The sequence below is a fragment of the Typopeltis vanoorti genome, chromosome 7 (assembly GCF_054136105.1).
Source record: "Typopeltis vanoorti isolate ZY-2024b chromosome 7, IOZ_Tvanoo_1.0, whole genome shotgun sequence".
Classification (NCBI taxonomy): Eukaryota; Metazoa; Arthropoda; class Arachnida; order Uropygi; family Thelyphonidae; genus Typopeltis; species Typopeltis vanoorti.
In genome coordinates, this window is record NC_143555.1 from 136,777,863 (window position 1) to 136,802,869 (window position 25,007).

The 25,007-nt window shown below is 37.7% G+C and overlaps 1 protein-coding gene across 1 annotated transcript in view; it reads right to left on the minus strand.

Annotated features, from left to right (window-relative positions):
- The window catches only part of LOC150105109 (dynein regulatory complex subunit 7-like), a 204,884-nt gene that overhangs the window by 61,459 nt on the left and 118,418 nt on the right, over positions 1-25,007 (minus strand). The window contains exons 7-8 of the mRNA XM_090395119.1: positions 18,809-18,919; positions 18,005-18,074 (exon numbers count right to left, since the gene is read on the minus strand). Of these exons, the coding sequence (XP_090251245.1) occupies positions 18,005-18,074; positions 18,809-18,919 (181 nt within the window). The remainder of the gene's footprint in view (positions 1-18,004; positions 18,075-18,808; positions 18,920-25,007) is intronic.

A 25,007-nucleotide genomic window follows, 5' to 3' on the forward strand; every position in this document is an offset into this window, starting at 1 on the left:
AGCGTATGGTGTGAGGTAGAGGTAGGCAAGACAGGATATTTAGTAGGATGTTGCTGCAGACCCAGGAGCACAGAGGATGGGGACCAGGAGATGTTTAGACAGCTAAGTTTGGCAAGTGCAAGAAGGATGATTGTTATGGGAGATTTTAACTTCAGTAGTATAAATTGGAGAGAGGAAGATGCATGTAACAATAGGGGAATGGAATTTCTAGAATTCTTGAGGGACAAATGTCTTAGGCAACATGTAACAGAGGGAACAAGAGGTTCAAAAATTTTGGATTTGGTTATAGCATCAGAAGAGCTGATAATAACTGAGTTGACATCTCTCCCACCAGTTGGAGAGAGTGACCATATGGTGTTGACTTGGAAAATGAATAGACATGCAGGAGTATCAAAGAGATGGGAACTTATGTGGAATTATAAGGCAGGTGATTATAATAGTCTTAGATGTCAACTTCGGGAAGTTTCATGGAGGGAGGAATTGGAAGGCCGGGATATCACCAGTGCGTGGGAAATTGTGAAAGAATATTTGTTATCAGCAATGGTAAGTTGTATACCACGAGTGAAGAAGAGGATGCAATTTGGAGTGAAGTGGATGACAAACAATATTAAACAGGAATTGCATGCGAAAAAGAGGCTATGGAAGAGATATAAGGAGACAGGTGAAGAGATGCATGAGGAATATAAGACACAGGCCAGAAGAGTGACTAGTGTGGTAAGGAAAGCGAAATTGGAATATGAGAGGAGATTGGCCCTAAGATCCAAAGAAAATCCTAGGGAATTTTTTAGCTATGTGGCCAGTAGGAGGAGAAATGACTGTGGAAGAATGATATTGTGGGATAAAAATGGGAATAGAGTGACTGATGCAGAGGACATAGTGGAATTGTTCAATGAACACTTTATTGGAGTATTTCATCCTAGAGGAGTCAGTTTTAATGCTAGAGTGATAGGACTGGTATGAGGTCTGGAGGTACAGGAGGAGAGTGTGTTTCAGATACTGAGTACTCTGGATGTCAGTAAAGCTGTGGGACTGGATGGTATTTCGCCACGAGTTTTGAGAGAATGTGCTAGGGAATTGACAGTACCTTTAACGTGGCTTTTCAATGAAAGTCTGGCTTTGGCAAAGGTGCCCAGGGAATGGAAGGAAGGTAAGATAGCGCCATTGCATAAGGGTGGTAACAGACTGGAAGTGTCTAATTATAGGCCAGTCTGTGTGTCATCAGTAGTTGTTAAGATCTTGGAGAAAGTAGTGAGGGACCGTGTACAGCATTGGGCAGATGAGGGTAATGTTATCTGTGAGAATCAACATGGATTTGTGAAAGGACGCTCTTGTTTTAGCAATATGCTAGCCTTTTATAATAAAGTTACAAGAACATTAGATGAGGGAAAGGCATATACTGCAATTTTCTTAGACTTGGCGAAGGCATTTGACAGGGTGCTACATGATAAGCTGATATTTAAGTTGCAGCACATGGGTCTGGATATCAGATTGGTCAACTGGATTCAGGATTGGCTGTCTGATAGGTATCAGAGAGTTGTGTATGGTGGAGCAGTTTCCAGGAGGCAGAGGGTTACAAGTGGGGTCCCACAGGGCTCAGTACTAGGACCTATATTGTTTAACCTTTATATCAATGACATAGCCAGTGGATTGCAGGGGGATATTCAGTTGTTTGCGGATGATGCGAAGCTGGGAAGGATTATTAGTAATAGTGCAGATGTGGTAGCCCTGCAAGAGGATTTAAATAAGCTAGATAGATGGGCAAATGAATGGAGGTGTCAGTTTAATGCAGCAAAATGTAAGGTCTTGAGGTTTGGGAAACATCGATGGGATGCTGCATACTCTATGGGAGGAGTTATACTGGAGGAAGTAGGGGAGACAAGAGATCTGGGGTTGATGATTGATAGAAACCTGAAGTTTAGGGAACATATTGCAAAGGTGGTGAAGGTAACACAGAGGATTGCTGCTATTATGAGTAGGACACTGACCTGCAGAAATAAGAGGGTTATCATTCCGTTGTATAAGTCTCTGATCAGACCACACTTGGACTATTGTTCTCAGATTTGGTCCCCAGGATTTGAAGGGGATAAATTAACTGTGGAAAGGATACAAAGACGGATGACAAAGATGGTTTCAGGACTGTACAAGGATAGTTATGAGGATCGGCTGAGAGAATGTGGACTGCAGAGTTTGGTGGATAGAAGAAGGAGAGGTGATATGATTGAGACTTTTAAACTGTTGAGAGGTGGTTACAGGGTTGACACTGGGGAGTTCTTTTGCTTGGTTGATCAGCGGGAAGGAGTGATGACAAGAGGTTATCCCTGGAAGTTACGAAAGGAAACTGTGAGCAAGAGGGTAAGGAGTGGTTTCTTTGTGTGGAGGGTGGTTGAGCCGTGGAATGCATTGCCTGATGGAGTGGTGGGAGCTAGAACGGTCAGTGAGTTTAAAGAGTGGTATGATAAACTTTTTGTTTCTCAGGGGAGGACCTCCCCTCGATGAGTCTTGACAGACTTTATGTCTTAGGAAGGACCTCCATCGATGAGTCTTTTGACTCCTTGGAAGCCTGAATAATAATAATAATAATAATAATAATCTTATTTAGCCTTCCTTACCATACTAGTTTCCATAGCTCAATTAGTTTCCACAGAGACGTTTGGTTGGAAAGGCCTGAGTTCAAATCTTGTCTATGATGTGAGGAATCTTTATCCAAGCTTTTCAATTAAAGATAACATACGAAGAGGTGGAGGATTTTTTTTTCTCTGGAAACTCAGATTTTTCATCCCTGCAAACATTCACCCATGAACAACAGATCTACAGGCATAGCATACTACCAGACAAGGAAGGCAATGGGAAACTACTTCGTTCTATAATAATTCCCTAGTAAAGTAAGTAATACTGCTACCCTCACCAGCCATTGGCTTGAAACACACACACACACACACACACACACACACACACACACACACACACACACACACACACACACACACTATTTACTCTTCTTGCACACCCTTTGTGCTCACAAGCATACTGATTAAATTGTTTATATTCTATTCACAATGCTTTCTCTTTTACATCTTCTGCATTATATCACTACTCATCCTTTTAATCTCTACTCCTTGGTTTATCTTCCTGACCCTGGTTATGCAGTCTGATACTGCCTCTCTCAAACAATTCCTAATCACTTCCCATGTACTATTGACATTTTTTCGTTATAGCTTCTTATACCATGACACTGCTCCAAGACACCACATAATCGCAAGCTATGTAGTTTCATAAACCCTTTTTTGACCGAGAACTCCACATGTTGACTAACCTCTTAGAACAAGACATCATGGTCACTTTCCTCAATCAGAGATAGAATTGCTACTGTGGTTATGGATAGATATTTTGATGGTATTACCAGATTTAACACTCTTAAACTCCTGATCCTCTCCATCACATGCTGTTTCAGGCAATTATCCCTTAATAACTGTATAAATTTCCTTTCCATATTTCCATGTGCCCTTTCCTCTCTCTATTGACACATGCTGGCCACTGAATTAAAAACCTCTATGCAGATGTGTGTAAACGTCACTTTGCAACATATATGCAAAATACTTGATCGTGTGTGTCACCATGTGTTCTAGGTAACTACTTAAGAATGCTGCCTGCTAGTCAGTAATTGTCAATATGTTTGGAGTTCAATAAAGGGCTTTAATTTGAGTGCTTGTCTGGCTGGCTGGCTGGCTGGAGCCATGATTTTGAAAACAGCAGAGCTAACTGGTTTTACAAAAGGTAAGATATCCCGGGTGTTTAATCAGTGAAAAAATAACCCACTGCTTGTCTAAGAGGCATAACTGTGGTCCTAAGACAGTCTGTCACAAGGGAAATCTCCATCATGTGAGAAGGCTTATATTGTCAAACAGAACTTCCCCTGTGTAGTAATTAACTGAAGCATTTAATGAAGGTTGTTCTTGATCCCACCAAACTATGTGCAGGGAACTGAAGAGGACTGGGATTGGCAGTTACATGCTATGCAGAAACTACTGATTTCTGTGAAGATCCAGAATATTCATCCACAGTGGTGTCAGGAACACCGTGATTGGAAACTGGAAAAATCATGTGGGCCAGCAAGTCACAGTACACCTTGTTCTGCACTGAGTAGGCAGAGAGTTTGGTGGGAGCCTCACGAAGCAATTAACCCAATTTGCCTTGTAAACACAACTCAAGGTTCTGGAGATGGTGTCATGGTGTGGGGCATGTACTGTTGGTATGGAACATTGTTACCGATTAAGTCCATCCTGCAATGTTCACTTGTTATCTAACAGGTGATGGTTGTTTAATGGACAACAATGCTACTGTCCATCATGCAAGAACTATTCCACAATGGTTCAGCGAGCATGACAGTGACTTCCACAGTCTTCACCTGGACACCACGAAGCCCAGATCTGAATCGCATTGAGATTGTATGGGACATGTTAGAAAAACAGATCTTGGAGCAAAGTCCTCTTCCGTCAAATCTGAGCCAGTTAAAAGATTGTCTGGTGAATGCCTGGTATATTGTAGACATAGATGCAATCCAACACCTTGTAGAATCTATGCCAAACTGCATATGCACAGTAATTCAGGCTAAAGAAGGTCCAACACAGTATTAAATAAAAGATTCTAATTCAGTGGCCAGTATGTGTATATCCACATAGTTGAACTATCCCATGCTAATTGCTTGGCCTGCACTCATGTTAATCTTCCAATGCACAGCATCCAATAATGGTGTAATATAAATTTATATAAATGGCATGGCATAATATAGATTTATATTATAAAAAATAAGAAAAGAAATCTCAAGCATATTGCTTGACACTCAAGCAAGTGTCAAGATATAAATATCTTGGTTGCTGGCTTAATGAACGGTGGGATCCAGAAATAGATATAAAGACAAGGATTGAAGTTGCACGGCAGTCCTTCATGAAAATGAGAACACTATTCTGCAATAAAGACCTAAACATGGAAGTCAGATGCCGAATGCTGAAATGCTAAGTGAAATGCTCTATGGAGTTGAAACATGGACATTGAAGGCGACAACCATCAAGAAAATCGAAGCCTTTGAGATGTGGCTATACAGAAGAATGCTAAAGATATCATGGACAGAAAAAATTACCAATGAAGATGTCTTAAAATCCATTGGCAAAGCTAAACATCTTGTACAAATAATCAAGAAACGAAAAACATCATATCTTGGACACATCATGAGAAACAGCAAATACCAACTTCTACAAACTATTTTGGTAGGAAGAATTGATGGCAAAGGAACTAGAGGAAGAAAAAGAATATCATGGTTTGACAACATCAAGACGTGGACAGGAAAGAGCAGTGCACAACTGCTCAGATTAGCACAAGAGCGCAGTTTGTTCGCCAAGATGGTCGCTGACCTTCGATAGAAGAAGAAGAAAAGAAATCTCAAGCATAAAAAAAACTTTTGAGAAAATTTTCAGAAAAGAGCTATGCTAATAAAAATGATAAGTACTTGCTGGATTTCTGTTCAGGGCATACACCAGTCATCACCAACATCATGTTTCAATATAAACAAATATCAGACAAATATTTGACAAATACTAGAAAAAAAATCTTATTGATATGTTATTGTTGATAGCAATATCTTCACACTGGTTTAGGATAGAAGAATATACAGGACATTTGAAATTGGAAGTGATCACCACTTAGTTTTAAGCAGAATAAAAATAAATATCATATCAAAAAGAAAAGTATGTAAGGAAGTTTTTTTTTTAAATTAAATTCGTACAACTTTTAGTGATAGACTGTAGACTCAACTGTGCAAATATTATTCAAGAACAAATAAAAGAGTTTGAAAGCAAGAACCAGACCTTCGAGTCTCAGAGGCAAACTATGAAGAAATCATTAGTCGATTCAGATTTAAAAATTTAGATTCAAGGATAAAATCAGAACTTCATGGTGGACACAAGAATTTAGAGGCTCTAGTGGAAAAGAAGACAGCTCACCATAATGTTGATGGACTTTGCAAAGGAATTTAATAGAATATTGCATGGAAAACAAAATGGGAATGGATATAAGGCTGGTGGCATGGATGGGGAGGGACTGACAGACATCAGAGGTTGGTGTATGGTGGAGTAAAAGCAAGGCGAATGAGGGTGACTAGCGGAGTTCCCTAGGACTCTGTATAAGGTTCTTCTTCTTCTTCTTGAGTATTCTGCAATTGAGCAGGTTCTTCTTTTAGTAGCAAAAACTTTACTTCCACTCTGTTCTGAGCCTTCTCTTTCAAGGTTGTATACCTGTCTCCATTCAGCATGTCATCTAGTATTGTTTTCCTTACTCTTCCTATGGGTCTTTTTCCATCTATTTTTCCTTTGATGGCATCTCTGATGATTCCATTCCCTCTCAGAATATGTACGATCCAGTTTTCCTTTCTTCTTTTTATCCTCCTTAACAGACTTCTTTCTTCTTCTACTCTTTTTAAGTCGTCTTCATTAGTTATTTTATCTGTCCATTTGATTTTTTCCATCCATCTCCAAATCCCCATCTCAAAGCTTTCCAAAATCTTAATTTCTTTCTTCAGTGTCCAAGTTTCAGCTGCATAGAGGGAAACACTCCACACATAACATTTTATTAGTCCTTTCTTTAGGTTTCTATCCATTTTACTTCTGAATAAATTCCATTTTCTATTAAAGGCATCTCTTCTCATCGCTATTCTTGCTTTTATGTCACTTTTACATCTTCCATCACTGCTAATCACACTTCCTAGATATTTAAATGTCTTTACTTGATTAAATTTTTCTCCATTTATTCTGATATCCATATTTGCCTCTTTCTTTGCTATTTTCATTACCTTTGTTTTTCTTATGTTAATTTTCATTCCATAATTGATAGAGGATTCTAGTAATCTGTTCAACAGTTTACTGGAATCCTGTATAATAATGACTTGTCATCTGCGTATCTTATTGCAAATATTGTCTATCTCCAATCTTTATTCCTTCCTCCGAATTCTCCAGTGCTTCTTTTAACATTGTTTCGGAATACATGTTAAACAAAATTGGTGACAGAGAACAGCCTCGTCCAGTGATACTTGGTTCTGTTGTATCATATATGTCTCTCACCATGGCAGTTTATCCCATATATAGTGAAATAATTAGCTTTCTGTCTTTCCAATCTATGTGCTAGGGAACTGACAGTGCCTTTAACCTGGCTTTTCAATGAAAGTCTGGCTGTGGGAAAGGTGCCCAGGGAATGGAAGGAAGGTAAGATAGTGCCATTGCATAAGGGTGGTAACAGACTGGAAGTGTCTAATTATAGGCCAGTTTGTGTGTCATCAGTAGTTGTTAAGATCTTGGAGAAAGTAGTGAGGGACCGTATACAGCATTGGGCAGATGAAGGTAATGTTATCTGTGAGAGTCAACATGGATTTGTGAAAGGGCGCTCTAGTTTTAGCAATATTCTAGCCTTTTATAATAAAGTTACAAGAACATTAGATGAGGGAAAGGCATATACTGCCATTTTCTTGGATTTAGCAAAGGCATTTGACAGGGTGCCACATGGTAAGCTGATATTTAAGTTGCAGCACATGGGTCTGGATGCCAGATTGGTCAACTGGATTCAGGATTGGCTGTCTGATAAGTATCAGAGAGTTGTGTATGGTGGAGCAGTTTCAAGGAGGCAGAGGGTTACAAGTGGGGTCCCACAGGGCTCAGTACTAGGACCTATATTGTGTAATCTTTATATCAATGACATTGTCAGTGGATTTCAAGGGGATAATCAGTTGTTTGCAGGTGATGTGAAGCTGGGAAGGATTATTAGTAATAGTGCAGATGTGATAGCCCTGCAAGAGGATTTCAATAAGCTAGATAGATGGGAATGAATGGGGGTGTCAGTTTAATGCAGCAAAATGTAAGGTCTTGAGGTTTGGGAAACATCAATGGGATGCTGCATACTCTATGGGAGGAGTTATACTGGAGGAAGTAGGGGAGACAAGAGATCTGGAATTGATGATTGATAGAAACCTGGACATATTGCAAAGGTGGTGAAGGTAACACAGAGGATTTCTGCAATTATGAGAAGGACACTGACCTGCAGAGATAAAAGGATTATCATTCCATTGTATAAGTCTCTGATCAGACCACATTTAGATTATTGTTCTCAGATTTGGTCCCCAGGATTTGAAGGGGATAAATTAACTGTGGAAAGGATACAAAGACGGATGACAAAGATGGTTTCAGGACTGTACAAGGATAGTTATGAGGATCGGCTGAGAGAATGTGGACTGCAGAGTTTGGTGGATAGAAGAAGGAGAGGTGATATGATTGAGACTTTTAAACTGTTGAGAGGTGGTTAAAGGGTTGACACTGGGGAGTCCTTTTGCTTGGTTGAACAGCGGGAAGGAGTGATGACAAGAGGCCATCCCTGGAAGTTACAAAAGGAAACTGTGAGCAAGTAGGTGAGGATTGGATTCTTTGCATGAAGGGTGGTTGAACCGTGGAATGCATTGTCTGATTGAGTTGTGAGAGCGAGAATGGTCAATGAGTTTAAGGAATGGTATGATAGACTTTGTGTTTCTTAGGGGGGACCTCCCCTCGACGAGTCTTGACAGACTTTATGTTCTTAGGAAGGACCTCCCACGATGAGTCTCTTGACTCCATGGAGGCCTGGATAATAGTAATAATAATAATAAGAAGAATAATAATACCAATCTTTTGCATTACTTCCACCATCTTATCCCATTTTACAAAGTCAAAAGCTTTATCAAAATCTACATAACAGATATTAACTTCTTTGTTCACTTCCAGACTTCTTTCACTTACTATTCTTAACAGTCCAATTGCATCTCTTGTTCCCCTACCCTTCCTGAAACCAAACTGATCTTCTCCAAGAAATTCTTCCACCTTAGATGCAATTCTTCATGTTAAGATTCTCATAAGTATTTTTGATGTATGGGAAATGAGGCTTATTGTTCTAAAATCCTTGCAGTTCACTGCATTACTTTTCTTTGGTATATTCTCCTTTGTTATAAATTAAATTTATTACTACTCTTTAATCTATATATTAATGATATAGGGAAAATTTAAGGAGGGATATTCAGTTGTTTGCTGATGATGCAAAACTGGGGAAGGCAATATGCTGCATAAATTGGATGTGCAAAAGACAATGGCTGTCAATTTAATGTTGCAAAATGTAACAAAATATACTTTATAATTAAAAGATTACATACTTTGATCATATTGATGGTCAGTATGATCAAAGTATGTAAAAGTACAGTACCATCAATATAGACAAGGCTAGGGAAAGTTGAAGTTCAGAGGGCATATTGCAAAAGTTGGCAAAATTGCTCAAAGGGTTACTTGGATGTTGAAGAACATATTGACAGGTAGAGACAGATTGTTATCCTTCAATATAAGGCTATGATTTGGCTGCATCTTGACTATTGTGCAAGATTTTGCAGGATCAGAAGGTGGTGGAGAGGATTCAGAGACAAGTGACCATGCTGATGACAGGTCTCTGGAATATTTCCTATGAAGATAGATTGAAGGTGTATAGGTCATAGAGTTTAGGAGAAATATGATAGGTATTGTGTGAATAATGGTTAGTGTGTCGATGTAGGGTCTCCAGCAATGAGTCTTCTGACTCCATGGAGACACCATCATAACAATAATAATAATAATAATAATAATAATAATAATATAAAAAAAAAGAAAGTGGACAGTACATAGCATTGGTGTAGATGATGATGGTAGTAGAAGTTTGGTGTAGTTGGTGAGTGTAAGAGGGTGGTCTGAAAAGTTCTCCACCTCGACCATAGATGGTAACACTATCGGTAAAAGATTTTTTTTTCTAAGTTGGTAAATCTGTCATAAGCATCCATGTGAAATTGCAAGTCATTTTATCAAGTAGTTTGTTTTATTCAGCTGTCTGAAGCAAAAGTGTTGTCTGTATCCCTTGAAATGGATAAAATTGAGTATCGTATGGTTATAAAATTTTTGTAAAAGAAGGTTTAACACCAAAATAAATTCATTAAAAGTTCATAAAAGTTCATGGGCACTCTTCTCCTTTATTTTTGACAATTAAGAAATAGGCTGCCGAGTTTAAATGTGACTGTACCAGCCTTGAAGATGATCCACGTGAACATCCAAAAAGTGTAACAACACCAGAAATCATTGATCAAGTGCACGATATGGTATTGGATGACCAGGAAGTCAAAGTGCATGAAATTGCTGAGACTATAGGCATTTCAAAAGAACATGTAGGATATATTTTGCATGAAGAATTGCATATGAAAAAGCTTTGCACAAGATGGGTGCTGTGCTTGCTCACAGCAGATCAAAAACATATTCACATGAAAATCTCTGAACAGTGCTTGGAACGTTTTAACAAGAAGTTTTATGTTTTAACAAAAACATAAAACTGATTTTGCGCATTGATTTATTACTATGGATGAGACTTGGATTTACCATTACACACCAGAATCCAAACAGCAGTCAAAACAGTGGACAAAAGCTGGTTGTTCATCACCAAAGAAGACAAAGTTGGTTCCATCAGCAGGAAAGATCATGATATCGGTATTTTGGGATGCTAAAGGTATTTTGTTTATTAATTATCTTGAAAACGATAAAACAATAACCGAGGAATATTATTCCGATCTTTTAACCAGACTAGATGAAAAAATTCGTGAGAAAAGACCCAGTTTGCAGAAGAAAAAAAATCATCTTTTTTGGAAAAAAATCAAGTGTTTTAGCAAGGGAAAATTTAAGGGATCTGCACTATGAATTGTTGGAACATCCACCCTATTCCCCAGATTTGGCTCCCTCTGGTCTGGCTTCTATCTCTTCCCCAAACTAAAACTCTTCCTTGCTGGCCAGTATTTTTCTTTGAATCAAGAGGTGATTACAGCTGTAGAGAGAGGTATTTTGCAGATCTTACTGAGAACCACTACAGAGATGGGAGAATGGCGCTGGAGCATCACTGGAATAAATGATCTCCCTTAAGACTAATAATTTAGTCTTAAGGGAGATTATGTTGAAAAATAAAAATAATTTTGAAATTATAAATTCGTTTTTTCATTGTTAGGCCGAGAACTTTTCAGACCACCCACATAGTAGAGTAGGTACCCTCCCCCGACGAGTCTTTGGACTCCTTGGAGGCGTCATGAAATAATAATAAATAATAATTATTATTATTATTTTATTTCCTGACACCTCCAAGGAGTCAAAGACCCAACAACTCTCCATCTTCACCACTATATCCACTAACTACACCGAATAGCTACTACCATCATCACTACACCAATGCTATCCACTGACCAACCCTAGTATTTTTTGTCTGTAAATTTTATGTGTTCTGAAAGCTGATTTGCTGTATGCCAGATAAAAAAAACCCGAGTTTCTGGGAGAAAAAACTGCTACCTCTATATGAGATTGGCTAATTCACCTTCGATTGAAAAATTCCCATATAAAGATTCCTCTTATAATGATGAGAATCGAAAAGGCACAATGTACCGTTGTTCTTCCAATTGTGCTACAGAGAGAATAATAATAATAATATACTCATTTGTTTGCTGGTGATACAAATCTTGGGAAATATTATCAGGAGCATAGAGCTAATGTGATATGCCTTCAAGTTGTTTAGTTTGAAAGTACAACAAACACAGTCTCAACTCCATGCCTATGTTATGGAGTTGAGACTCTCTCTCATAGAAGTGTCTATTTCAGGAGGATTTCATGAACGACTAATAAGGACAGATGAGTGGAACAGTTCAGCACTTTAGAATTCAGAGACAGAAGGCTGCACACTGTATTGGAATGGAGGGTGGGGTAGATTGCACCATAGGGAGTGGATAAGTAAGGGATTTTAGAGTGAAAGCAGGCAAGACATTGAATTTCTGAGGATGATGGTGATGAAGACCCAGAGTATTGCTATTATAGTTGTGTGTGTGTTGGGAAGGGGGGGAGATGCTAACAAAGAAACAAGTAAATGATAATTCCCTTGCATTAGGTAACACCTAGATTGTGGTAAAGATCTAGTCACCTAGTTTTCTAGGTGATGTGGAAATCACCATGAAAAAAAGGAGAGAGAGAGAGAGAGAGAGAGAGAGAGAGAGAGTAAAGGTAGATAGCTACTCTCTCTAAGATTTGCTATGAGGATATACAGAATATATATATATGCTCATTTATATTACTATAAGCATAACTATTATTTGACCTTCCAAGTTAAGACCATATGACAAACAAATCAAAAATGTCAAATCTTTTAAATATTTACATTGTTTGCTTTAAAATAAATCATATATTAAAACATTAACTCCAATATTATTAGATTAATAAATATAAACAATATTTTAAGCATACCTCATCCCTTCTCCTTTGTGCAACCTTTTCATTTCTTCTGGTGTCATATGAAGAAATTAAAAAAGTTGGATTTTCATTCTCACTAACTCTTAGATTAATTATTTTATTTACCTGAAACAGTAAGGGTGCATTACTACAAAATATGTCTGGATATAATTCAGTATACTAAATTCAACATAGAGTATCATGTTGGAGGCTTAATGGATTTTTTACAACACTCAAAAAGAATTAAAATAGAATTTAATACTTCCTATATTTTGTCCTAGTCACTATGACATAATAGCCTACATGTAGTCAATAGCCTTGGATGTAGTCAATAGCCTACATCCAAGAATCCAGTTTACTATGGAAAAGGAAAAGAACAATTGCTTACCCTTCCTAGACACCTTAGCACACGCCTGCCTAATGATACACTTGCCTTCACTGTATACAGAAAACCCACACACACACAGGCAGATACATTCACAAACTCTCCCACCACCACCCCTCTCAACAATTTGGCATTATTAAAAATCTTACCAAGAGAGCCCACAATCTTTGTTCCAGTGGAACCGCCCTCACTACTGAGCTTAACCACATACACAACACTTTCCTCTCCAATGGCTACAGTGATCACAGTATCAAAAAAATAATCAACTCCTCCCCCATTCCCCGTCCTTCTCGTCAACAAGAATTTAAAAATGCCATCACCATACCATACCCTACGTCCGTGGCACATCCGAAAAAAATAGCCAAGATACTAAAAAAGTACAACCTACACACAGCATATAAGCCCCACCACAAACTTGCTACCCTTATCCATTCTATGAAAGATCAGCTCCCTCCTCTCTTTCTGCCTGGAGTTTACAAAGTACCCTGTTCCTGTAAGCTGGCGTACTTTGGACAGACAGGCAGATCAGCATCCATCCGCTTAGAGGAACACAAGTCTTACATCTGCAAACACAACTATGGCCATTCAGGCTTGGCTGACCATGTTTTGGATACCACCCACAGGGTATCTTGGAAGAAAACCACCATGCTCCACCACAGCAAATTCAAGAAAGAGAGACTTTTCTTGGAAGCAGCAGCAGCTCTCAAAAACCAACCAAATCTGAATAAATACGGTTGTATTAAGCTTCCGAAGATTTGGGAAACACTCATCACCAGAGATTCCACCTTACATTCCAGGCCACCTACTACTGCCCTTAGAGGGCGCTCCAACTAGATAGGACTTTCGTGTCACCCACGTGGTTGGGCTCAGTATTGTTTATTATTTGTGGGTATGTTACATTAACTGTTTTTGCAATCCCCGTAGATGTCCTAGTGACTAGGATGAAATATAGGAAGTATTAAATTCTATTTTAATTCTTTTTGAGTGTTGTAAAAAATCCATTAAGCCTCCAACATGATGTCCTCACAGTACTTAAGCCTCTACACACGAATTCAACATAGAGTAATAAGATTTATTTCATTTTGAAGCAAGTGGTAATGCTGCAACATTATTATTATTACACAGAAACTTACATGAAGTCCAAGAACTCGCCAATGGAAATTCATGCCACCCATACAATATCTACCACACCTCTCCTTGAATGCATGGACTGACAAGCACTCATAACCCATTCCATTCATTCACCACTTTTCAAGTGAAAAATCTAGTGATCACACCCATGCTAAGAATAGTCTAATTCAACCTTCAGGGATGACCCTTTGTTCTCTCCGTGTAGCCAGGGTGTTGGAATATTTCCTCTGAATCAATCCTGAAAAAAACCTTTTTGTAACTGATTGTTATGGGAGATTTTAACTACAGCAGTATAAGCTGGGAAGAGAAAAATGCATGTAGTAATAAGGGAATGGATTTTTAGAATTCTTGAGAGGCAAATGTCTTAGACAGCATGTAATAGAGAGAACAAGAGGTTCAAGAGTTTTGGATGTGGTCACAGCATCAGAAGAACTGATAATAACTGAGATGACAACCCATTGCACTCATTCAACTCTCCAAGTAAAAAATTTAGTCCTCACACCCCTACTAAGTTCACCTTTATTCAACTTCCAGGGATGACCCCTTGTGTCTGGCCCCTCCAGCCAAGTGCTGAACACATTTTCCCTGCATCATGTTTGTATAACTTGAGTCTCAGCTCAGGAATGGACGGAATGTATGATAGTTCCATCGTACAAAGGTGGTGCAAAAACTGATATGTCTAACTAATGACCTATCAGTGTGACCTAATGACATATAATGTTATGGCTGAGTTGGATAAAGGGAACAGATACACTATGATACTATGTTGGGTTTTGCTAAGACTTTTGACAGAATACAGCATGGAAGACTGTTCTGTAAATTGAAGTATGGGTTTGGATTATAAAATATTAGCTTGGATAAGTGGATGGCTGACTGACAGATATCAAAAAATGATACATAGGGAATGTGAGTCTTCAAGATTTAAGATAACTAGCGGTGTACCATAAGGATCAGTGTTAGGTCCATTGTTATTCAATCTGTACATTAATGATATTGGAAAGGATTTGACAAGTGACATACAAAGATAGGATGGGTAATCAGGAATGCTGCTGATATGCAGTACTTGCAGAATGATTTGAATAGGCTAGAATTGTGGGCAAGGGAAAATAAATGTCAGTTCAATGTCAGTAAATATAAAATCATTCACTTTGGTGTGATTAGATATCCAATATCGTATTTTATTGGTGGTATTATGCTAGAAGAAACCGATCAGGTTAGGGATCTTGGAGAGTTAGTTGATAGCAAGTTGAAGTTCAGGAGCCATGTAGCAACGATTGCAATATTGAAACAAACTTTGACTGTAAAGGTAAGCATGTCATTTTGACTGTTTATAATAGTCAAAATGACATGCCTTGATAAGACCTGACTTGGACTATTTTGCACACAGAATCAGAATCACTGTATCAGAATCAACGGAAGCCAGGAAACTAGGTCTGGTCTCCTGGTTTCCGTTGTGATTCTGATACAGCGGAGAGAGTGAAAAGGAAAGTACTAAAATTGATATTAGGATTGTGTGATACTGAATAATATGAAGTGCAGTGTACAAATTGAGAATTTGTACACTGCAGACATTAGCAAACAAGAGAAAGAGGGGTGATATGATTGAGATTTACAAACTTCTGAAAGGGTCATATAGGATTTCAGTTGATGGAATTTTTCATTTTATGGAGGGCACGGAAAGTCCAAGAGGATATCCTTGGAAGCTGAGAATGAATGCTGTTAAGAAGAGGGTGAGGGCTAGATTTTTATCTCATAGAGTGGTTTGAATTGCCATTGAATATTATCTGTGCAAGCAGTGTGAAATGAATTCAAGAACAAGTATGATAGTTGGTGCAAGCAGTATCTGGCCTCCCTCGATGAGTTCCCTGACTCCTGGGGTCTTTCTTAATAATAATGATAATAATAATGTACACCTGAAACTGAGGGAGAAGGAGTTTTTCTTTAGTGGAGTGGATAAGCGTAGCTAGTTTTAAGTGGGGCTTAAAAGTGGTAAAGATTGTCTTTCTTTAAGGGTGTGAATAATTTTTCTGATGTGCCTTGGGCATAGGGGATGGTGATAGCATTACTAAAAAAATCTTTCTGAAGGCAAGGTCATGGATTGGGGAAAGGGTTGATTATTTTTTTTTGATATTGTGGGAATAATAGTCATTAGATAGAAAAGTGTGGTGTACATGATTGAGCTCTGTTGCAAGAGAGGTCTCACTAGAACAAAGGTTACAAGCTCTATGGGTTAGTGTTTTTATGACACCATACTGTTGAGGAGGGGGGGGGTGTTTGTGAATGTATCTGCCTATGTGGATGGGTTTCCTATATACTGAAAAGGACAGCTTACCATTAGGTAGGTGGGTGACTGAGGTGTCTAGAAAGGCAAAACAAAACTATTGTTAGTTTCCTTTTCCATTATAAATTGGATTCTAGGGTGAAGACTATTGAGATGCCTAGTGATGACTATGTTGTTATCTTTAAATAGTTTACTGAGGGCATTGAGCTGGCAGGGAGATAAATTTCTTTTGGGAGGTAAACATCTCACAAAATGTACACTGATGTACCCCAGTTCACAAAAGTGAACTGGCAACATCAAGCCTAATGTTATTAGTTATCTCAGGATCTAAGATAATTAGTTCTATGGGGTCCCCTGTTGCCAGTTTTTTTGGGGAAAATTTTGAAAAACACTCTTAACTCAGCCCCTCTCAAACCTTCTATCTGGCTAAGATATGTAGATGATATCTTTTCTATTTGGTCTCACGGCCCAGACACATTAGATTCTTTTCTATGCTACCTCAATAGTCTTCACCATAGAATCCAATTTACAATGGAAAAGAAAACTAATAATAGACAGAGGAGTAGAATAGTTGGAATAGAAGGAACTGGTGGTCAAAGAGTGTTAGATCTGAATATAGTACCAGAGGAGGTTTCAGTTAAAGATGTAACTATTCTGCCTCCAGTTGGTGACAGTGATTATGTGAAATTCACTTGGGAAGTGGCTAAGTTTGTGAAAATTCCATTCAGAAAAGGTTAGATGCTGAACTACAGAGTAGTAAATTATGACCAACTGAGGAGAATGCTGGATTCTGTACCATGGTATCAGTTATTGGATGGGAAGGATATTGAGAGTGCATGAGAAGTGTTTAAAAAATACTTAAATGATGCATTATCAGAATATATTCCTTGATTCTGATACTTCTAACATTTGTATATAAATATAACAGCTCATTCCTGGATTTATAACAAGTTTCACTGATACTATTTATTCAATGTGACTTCATACCATCCTCGAGCCATTTCTTTTTCTCCTTAGCCATCCCAGAACCTTCTTCAAATCAAACTGTTCTCCCTACATCCCTGGCCATTTCATTCCCTTCTTGTCAATTACACACATTCACATCATCTTTTGGCATCAACCTTTTCATGCAATGTTCCCCTGTCCACCCTGAGTCTCTCTGTTTCCCTGTTTGTTTTGCACACTTGTTCTTTCATTCTCTACACTCATATTACCCACATCAATTCATAAGTACCACTTTAATCTCTCATTCCTTACTCTCCCATTTTCACATTGTTTCTTACTTCCTCAGATTCATTCTTTGCACTCAGTACTCTCCCTTCCTCTCCAAATGATTCACACCCAAACCATTCAAATGCAGTCCATCACTCTTATACAGTTCAATTCATCCTTCAAACTCATTCATAGTCCTTGATGTCCATCTTATCTCATCACTGTCATACCTTGGCAACACACTGATTCCCTTTTCTATCATACTATTATCTTTTATGAGAATGCCAGCCTGGTTGGTTGAGTGGTTAGTGTATCCACTCTTCAGCCAAAAGGCTGCGGGTTCGAATCCCATCATGGGCATGGATGTTTGATTGTATGTGGAAATACTAATGGTGGTGGTGGTGATCGGCGGTAGATACCGTTGGTATAGTTGGTGGATACAGAGTTGTAGAGTAGGTGCCCTCCCTCGATGAGTCTTTGGACTCCCTTGAGGTGTCACGTAATAATAATAATATTTTCGTTGCATTTGCCGGCCTGGCTGACCAAATGGTTAGCGCATCCGCTCTCCAGCCAAAAGGTTGCGGGGTCAAATTCTGCCATGGGCATGGCGGAATTTTTATTGTCAGTCAAAAGCTTATTTGCCATTAAGCTCACTTGCCATCTTACCATTAATTGCTCTCTGTTTTTCACCATGATTATTGCATGCTTTATCTTCAACTTTCTTTTTTATATTTGGCTATAAAATATTTAATGGATCCATAAGATATTATGGATCCACTAAAATATAGTGGATTCATAATATCCTCTATTTCGATATCATAATTATGTTGAATTCAAACTTTTCAGCTCTATATTTTAGTAACAAATTTTATTAAATTTGTTTAGCCAGAGCAGATCTACTGCAATATATAATTTTGATACATTTGGCTCTTTGTGTTCTTGCAAATAGTTCAATAGTAACAAACAGTGAGATAGCTTAACACATTTTTGCAAAGTTTCCAAATACCAAATTTCAATAAGATCCATCTAGCTGTAGTCTCAAAATAACTTATATATGAATAGACAGATGGCAAATCTATTAAGTGCTTATTCCTAAAAAACGAGTTCACCAGTTTTTTAGGAATAATTCCTAAAAATTCACCAGTCTACTGTAATCCCATTCACCAGTCAATTCCAGGGATAAATTCTCATTCACAGTCTCCTTTCTTCCATTTGTGAAGAAGCTCCTCTCAAAAAACTTATGTGTGACAATCGTATCACCTCTCTTCCTATTTAAAAAGTTCTGCAGATTATAATCTACAAAACTTTGTAAATCTCCTATTCCATTCTCACAGCTGACATCTCACAGTGCTAACAAGAAATATTATAGTTGCCAGTTAGTAATAATATGTTAGGAGGAAAAGCATTTGAATTCAATAAACTAATATATTATCATTTCTGTATATGATAATTGTAATAATCTTTACTAACCTCATCTTCTGAGTAGTGAACTTTTCCTATAACTTGTTTTTCTACCCCCAAAAGTTTAACAAGTGTTTGATATAAAAAGAGCTTCTTGTAGGGTTGAGCTTTATGATCTGCCTGTATGATAAAAAGATATACAAGTAGGTTTTTTTTTCTTGAATATAATTTTTATTATATAACTTGAAATGAATTTTTACTGTAAAATACATTTACAGTAAAAATTCATAAAAATAGGAGGCAGAGATATATATAATAATTTAATTATTAATATACAGTAATCTACCATTTATCTGACCACATCAGGAAATCAGTTGGCCATTCTGATAATTGAAAGTTTGGATAAACCTTCAATTATCTGGCACATTACACTATACTATACCAGAAGTCAGATGAATTGCAAGAGTTAGTTAATTGAAGGATCATTGTTTTGATCTGTCAATTAACTTTGGATTGGATAAATGCATTACTATATGTGTAAATGATTACTGTATAATAGCTGTTAACACATTTATTTTTTAATCAAGAAGTTACAAAATAAAACAATCAAGCAAGGCTAATAACGAATATAAAAAAAATCTTTGAACAAGTAGACACAAAGTTTATTAGTAAATTATAAAATCAGGTATTTCAATATGAAATTTATAGATTATCTTCAGTGAAATGACACTTCAAAAAAGATAGAATTAACTGGATTTTAAATGATATGCTGTTTGGTAGAATGGAACAGTACAATACATATAAGACTGATATATAAATAATAATAAGAGAAAAAAGGATTAACTCCTGTAATTGATGAGGATTGGGCTCTGAAATTTTGGGTAAGTAAGCATAGTCATTCTGGTGTATGTTATGGCAATGTAATAGCACCAAAACTGAAAATGGCAATGACATAAAAGGTAGTTAATAGACTAGAAAAGTCTATGGTTGTTTTGACTCTGTGCTGTACTATACTAGACACTTTGAGCTTTAATAGACGATATATGTATTTAATAGATGATGTATAAAGCAAGAACTGCAAAAAAAAGAAAACACTGTGGAGGAAATATAAACAAAATAGTGATCGGCATACTCATGAGTAGTACAAAGTGAAAGAAAGAAGGGTGTCTAGTATGGTAAGGAAGGCCAAATCAGACTATGAAAGAGAATTAGGCTAATTCCCTTTTAGCCAAACAGGCCAAGGTAAACCCAAAAGAGTTTTTTCATTATGTAGCAAGTAAGAGGAAAAATGACTATGGTAAAATGACTTTAAACAATGCTCAAGGTAGAAAGGTGACTGAGCCAAAAGAAATAGCTGAGTTGCTGAGTGATCATTTTGCAGAGGTGTATCCAGGTGGAGATTTATAGTTGCTGAATGCAACTATAAATTATATTGTTCAGCATGTTACAGAGACACATATCAAAATTGAGGTAGATGAATAGGAGGTGTTCAACATATTAAAAAATATTAATGTGCAAGAGAATTGTCATTTCCTCTGACGAAGTTGTTCAATCTAAGTCTCATTTCTGGCAGGGTTCCAAGGGAGTGGAAAGAGGGTAAGATAGTACCATTGCATAAAAGTGGCAAGACAGAGGTAGCAATTACAGACCAATTAATATATCGGGGAAGGTTGTTAAAGTATTGGAAAAGTTGGTGAAAGGTAAAATACAACATTCATTTTAGAAATCATGGACTTTACAACCGTGTTATAAATTATTATTATTATTATTATTATTATTCCGGGCAACTCCAAGGAGTCGACAGACTCATCAAGGGAGGCCCTAACATCATGTCAAGAACAACTATTCAACATTCACACAGTATCTATCATACCTTGCCTTGAACTCATTCACGATCGTAGCACCCACAACAGACTCTGGCAGCTTATTCCACTCATTCACCACTCTCCAAGTAAAAAACCTAGCTCTAACACCCCTGCTAACCACATTCTTGCCCAGCTTCCATGTATGGCCCCTAGTCCTCCCACCACCAGTCCTATTCTCAAAAATATCTTCTGTATTAATCTTATAGAAACCCCTTCAGTAATTTGAATGTCTCAATCATATCACCCCTTTTCCGCCTATCGATCAATTTTTGCAACCCACAAATCTTCAACCTGTTCTCATAAGGTTCATTCCACAGACCTGCTATCATCTTGATCACTCGTCTCTGGATTCTCCACCTCCTCCTCCCCATCAAGAAGAAACCCTGGCACCCATATCTGGGCACAGTAGTCTAGATGGGGTCTTATCAAGGCTCGATACAGAGGAACAATAACTTGTTTGTCTCTGCTTGTTAAAGTATTTTTCCAAATCTTCAACCTTTTCTCATAAAGTTCATTCGCCAGACCTGCTGCCATCTTGGTCACTCACCTCTGAATCCTCTCCACCTCCTCCTCATCACCAAGAAACCCAGGTGACCAGATCTACATACTTCTTTTGCTATGTGCCCACTAAACTTCAATTTCCTATCCACCAACACTCCCAAATGGGAGTGTTGGTGGATAGGAATCTCAGGCTTCATCAACTTCCTGGAGTACACTTCCATCACTGTGGCATACAGCTGGTAATCTTTTCACCCCAAAATGCATAACCTTACACTTTGCCACATTAAACTGACATCCATTCCCTTTTCCCAAGTTGCCAGTCTATTCAAATCATCCTGCAAAATTTTAACATCGTCTGTATTAACTATTGTTCTACCCAATTTTGTATCATTGGCAAACAACTGCACAGTTCCTCTCAAATCCCTTCCTATATCATTAAGGGCCCAAGAACAGAGCCCTGTTGCATGCCACTAGTCACAACAGCCCTTCTTCTGGATTCTACTCTGGAATAAATTACTCTCTGATATCTCTCCATTAACCACCCTGTTATCCACCTCACCAACCCTAAATACAACCCCATGTGATGCAGTTTATTGATTAAAATTATTATTATTATTTATTATTACTTGACACCTCCAGGGAGTCCAAAGACTCATCGAGGGAGGGTTTACTCTACAACTCTCTGTCTCCACCACTCAATCCACCAACTACAACTAACCATAACTACACCAACGCCATCTACCACTCACTACCACCATTAGTACTTCCATAGAAATTCACAAACATCCATGCCCACGGCGGGATTCGAACCTGCAGCCTTTTGGCTAGAGAGCGGATAAGCTAGCCACTCGGCCAACGGCCAGCATGTGGTATCTTGTCAAAAGCTTTTGGATAGTCCAGCAGTATTGCTGTATGAGGGGGTTCCCAAAAATAACTGGAATTATTTATTTTTTAAAATTTATTAAAGTTTATAATACCATTTTCTAGTCTCCTTTAAAGTACTCTCCATGTGAGTCAGTGCAATTGCCCAATGTTTTTTCCACTGCTAGAAACAGTTCTGGAACTGTTGAAATTCACAATTTTTTTTTTTTATCCTCTGTGAATAAATGAGGCACAAATTTAGTGGACCTACATTTTATTTGCAAATCTTCTGTTAAAATTCAATGGCATAAACTCCATGATAAATTCAACTCTTCAGAAATATGCTCAATGGTCTTTCAATCAGAAAAGGATCAAGCAGGTGTCAAGAGCCCAGAGTTATGTAGAAATATTAAAAGAGATTTATAAGAACGATATAGATAATAGCATTTTTGATGATGAATTGAACTGTTTCTGCTATTTTTAAAAGAAGATAAACACAAATTCAATAGTGCTACACAAGTATACCAGGCTACAAAAGAAATGTCAACTTTTCCAAATTTCGAAATTTTTAGGGCCCTGTAAATTTTATCACCAGGGCCCTCCACTGTTGATGATCTTCACTGATTTCCTGGCAAATCTTTTCAATGTTTTCATCATTTCTGCTTGTTGAAGGTCGGCCAGATCATGGTTGGTCTTCAACTAACATGTCCATATTTTTGAAACAGGAAAACTACTCATAGACTCTTGCATTTTACCTAAAGCATCATCCTTAAAGACTTGCTGAAGAATAAAAAAATATTGCCAAATTTTCTTGTAATCACTAACAAAAAAAAAGCAGCCAGAACAATGAACCAGTTCACACAGGATGATACCACTTGCCAGACTGGCATGGAAAACTGCAGTTTCTAGTTACAGATGATGCCTAGTGGCATCATCTGTAACTAGAAAATGGATGCACACCAAGTTCAGATTCTGGTTATTTTTGGGACACCCCCCCCCCCCCTTGTAAACCCATTATCTTTATCCAACTCAGCTGTCACTATTAAAAAATATGAGAAAGTTACTGAGGCATGACCTACCCTTCACAAATCCATGTTGCTCCCCATACAGTATCACATTTCCATCTATCCATTCCTGTATTTTGCTCTTGACCAACTTCTCTAGTACCTTGAGAACAACTTCTGATATGCTGATCAGTTGGTAATTTGCTATATCATTTCTGGACCTACTTTTATGCATTGGAACTATTTCTTTCTCTTTCCACCTAACCCAGAGCCTAGACTAGATGAAACAATGAAGCAATGTGGTCAAAGGTGCAGACAATTCTCTAGAACCTTCACATAAAACTCAAGTTGGTATACCATCTATTCCCATAGATGCATTCACATCAAGGTTCTGTAATATGCTATGCACCGCCATTTCATTTACCTCAGTTCCTATATGAGTATTGCCTCTCAAATTACTGCAATATCTCCAGCTGGATGATATACTTTTGCAAAGTGTTCAGGTATCCGGAGAGTTCATTGGAAAGGCAATTAATCGAAAGACAATTCATCGAAAAGGCAATTAATCCAAGGAACAATTCATCGAACGATAATTTGTTGAAAATGCAATTCATAGAAAAAACAATTCACTGAAAATTTTAGCTTTTCAAAAACGTTATGATAAAAGTGATCCATTTAGAAAAATACTGAACCATGCAGAGTGAGAAAGCAATGCTACTTTAATAGAGAATAATTATAGAACAATATGGTTTCTTATTGTCTTTCTTGTCTGATAACTGTTTCATATCTGTTTATGGGACTGATTTTCCTGTTTCCAGGAGGAAAAGCCCAGCCTACACAGGCTCCATTATTATTATTATTATTATTGTTAGTAGTAGTAATATGCGACTTCAATACAGCAATTATTACGGGATGAATAAAAGTTTCATGGGATGAATAGCAAATCTCTGATTCAGATTCGCTATTTGAACTTTTACAAGAAAATGTCGAACCATTTCAGTTTTCAGTTCAGCTATATTCGGGACAACAAAGAAATAACGTGTCCAAATTATGTATTACAATAACTCTCTAACTTAGCGGAATTAATAGAAGTTGTTGGTGCAAAAAGCGTCTGCATGGTTCAGTTTTTGTTTTAAATGGATCATTTTATCATAACATTTTCGAAAAAAAAGTTTCAAAATGATATTAGCAATTCTGCTTTGGCTGGATCAATTTAATGAAATTTTAGTTAAAATTTTCTGTGAATTGTTTTTTCGATGAATTGCATTTTTGACGAATTGTTGTTCAATGAATTATTATTATTATTATTATCCAGGCCTCCATGGAGTCAAAAGACTCATCATGGGAGGTCGTTTTTAGGAAACACAAAGTTTATCATACCACTCCTTGAACCCATTGACTGGTCCTACTCCAACCACTCTCTCAGGCAATGCATTCCAAGGTTCAATTACCCTCCATGCAAAGAAACCACTCCTCACTCTCTTGCGCACAGCCTCCTTTCGTAACTTCTAGGGATGGTCCCTTGTCATCGCTCCTTCCTGCCATTCCACCAAGTGAAAGAACTCTCCAATGAACTCTCCTGTAACTGCCTTTCAACAGTTTAAAAGTCTCAAAAGGATGGTTACAGTCCTGACATCTTTGTTATCTGCCTCTGTACTTATGCACAGATCTTGGTTATTATTATTATTATTATTTGACACCTCCAGGGAGTCCAAAGACTGTCACTTAACTTTAGATGACACTGAAGTTAAGTGACATATGTCACAGAAATCTGACACCTCAGTAGTTGTTGAAAGTTTATTTTTCACTTGGTTAGAATATAATAAATTTAGTTTAATCCTTTATCCAAGTGTGAGCAAACAAAGTTTGCACCTGAAAGTATCTTCAGGACTGGGGTAAGGTGGTGCAACACCAGGGCGACTCCTTGCAAAGGTGGAGCAAGCTACCAACACTCCTATAACTTCAGTAGTTGCTCTTGATATCTAAGGATTTGATTAGATTTGGCATAAAGATCTCAATTAACTTCCCTGCAATTGT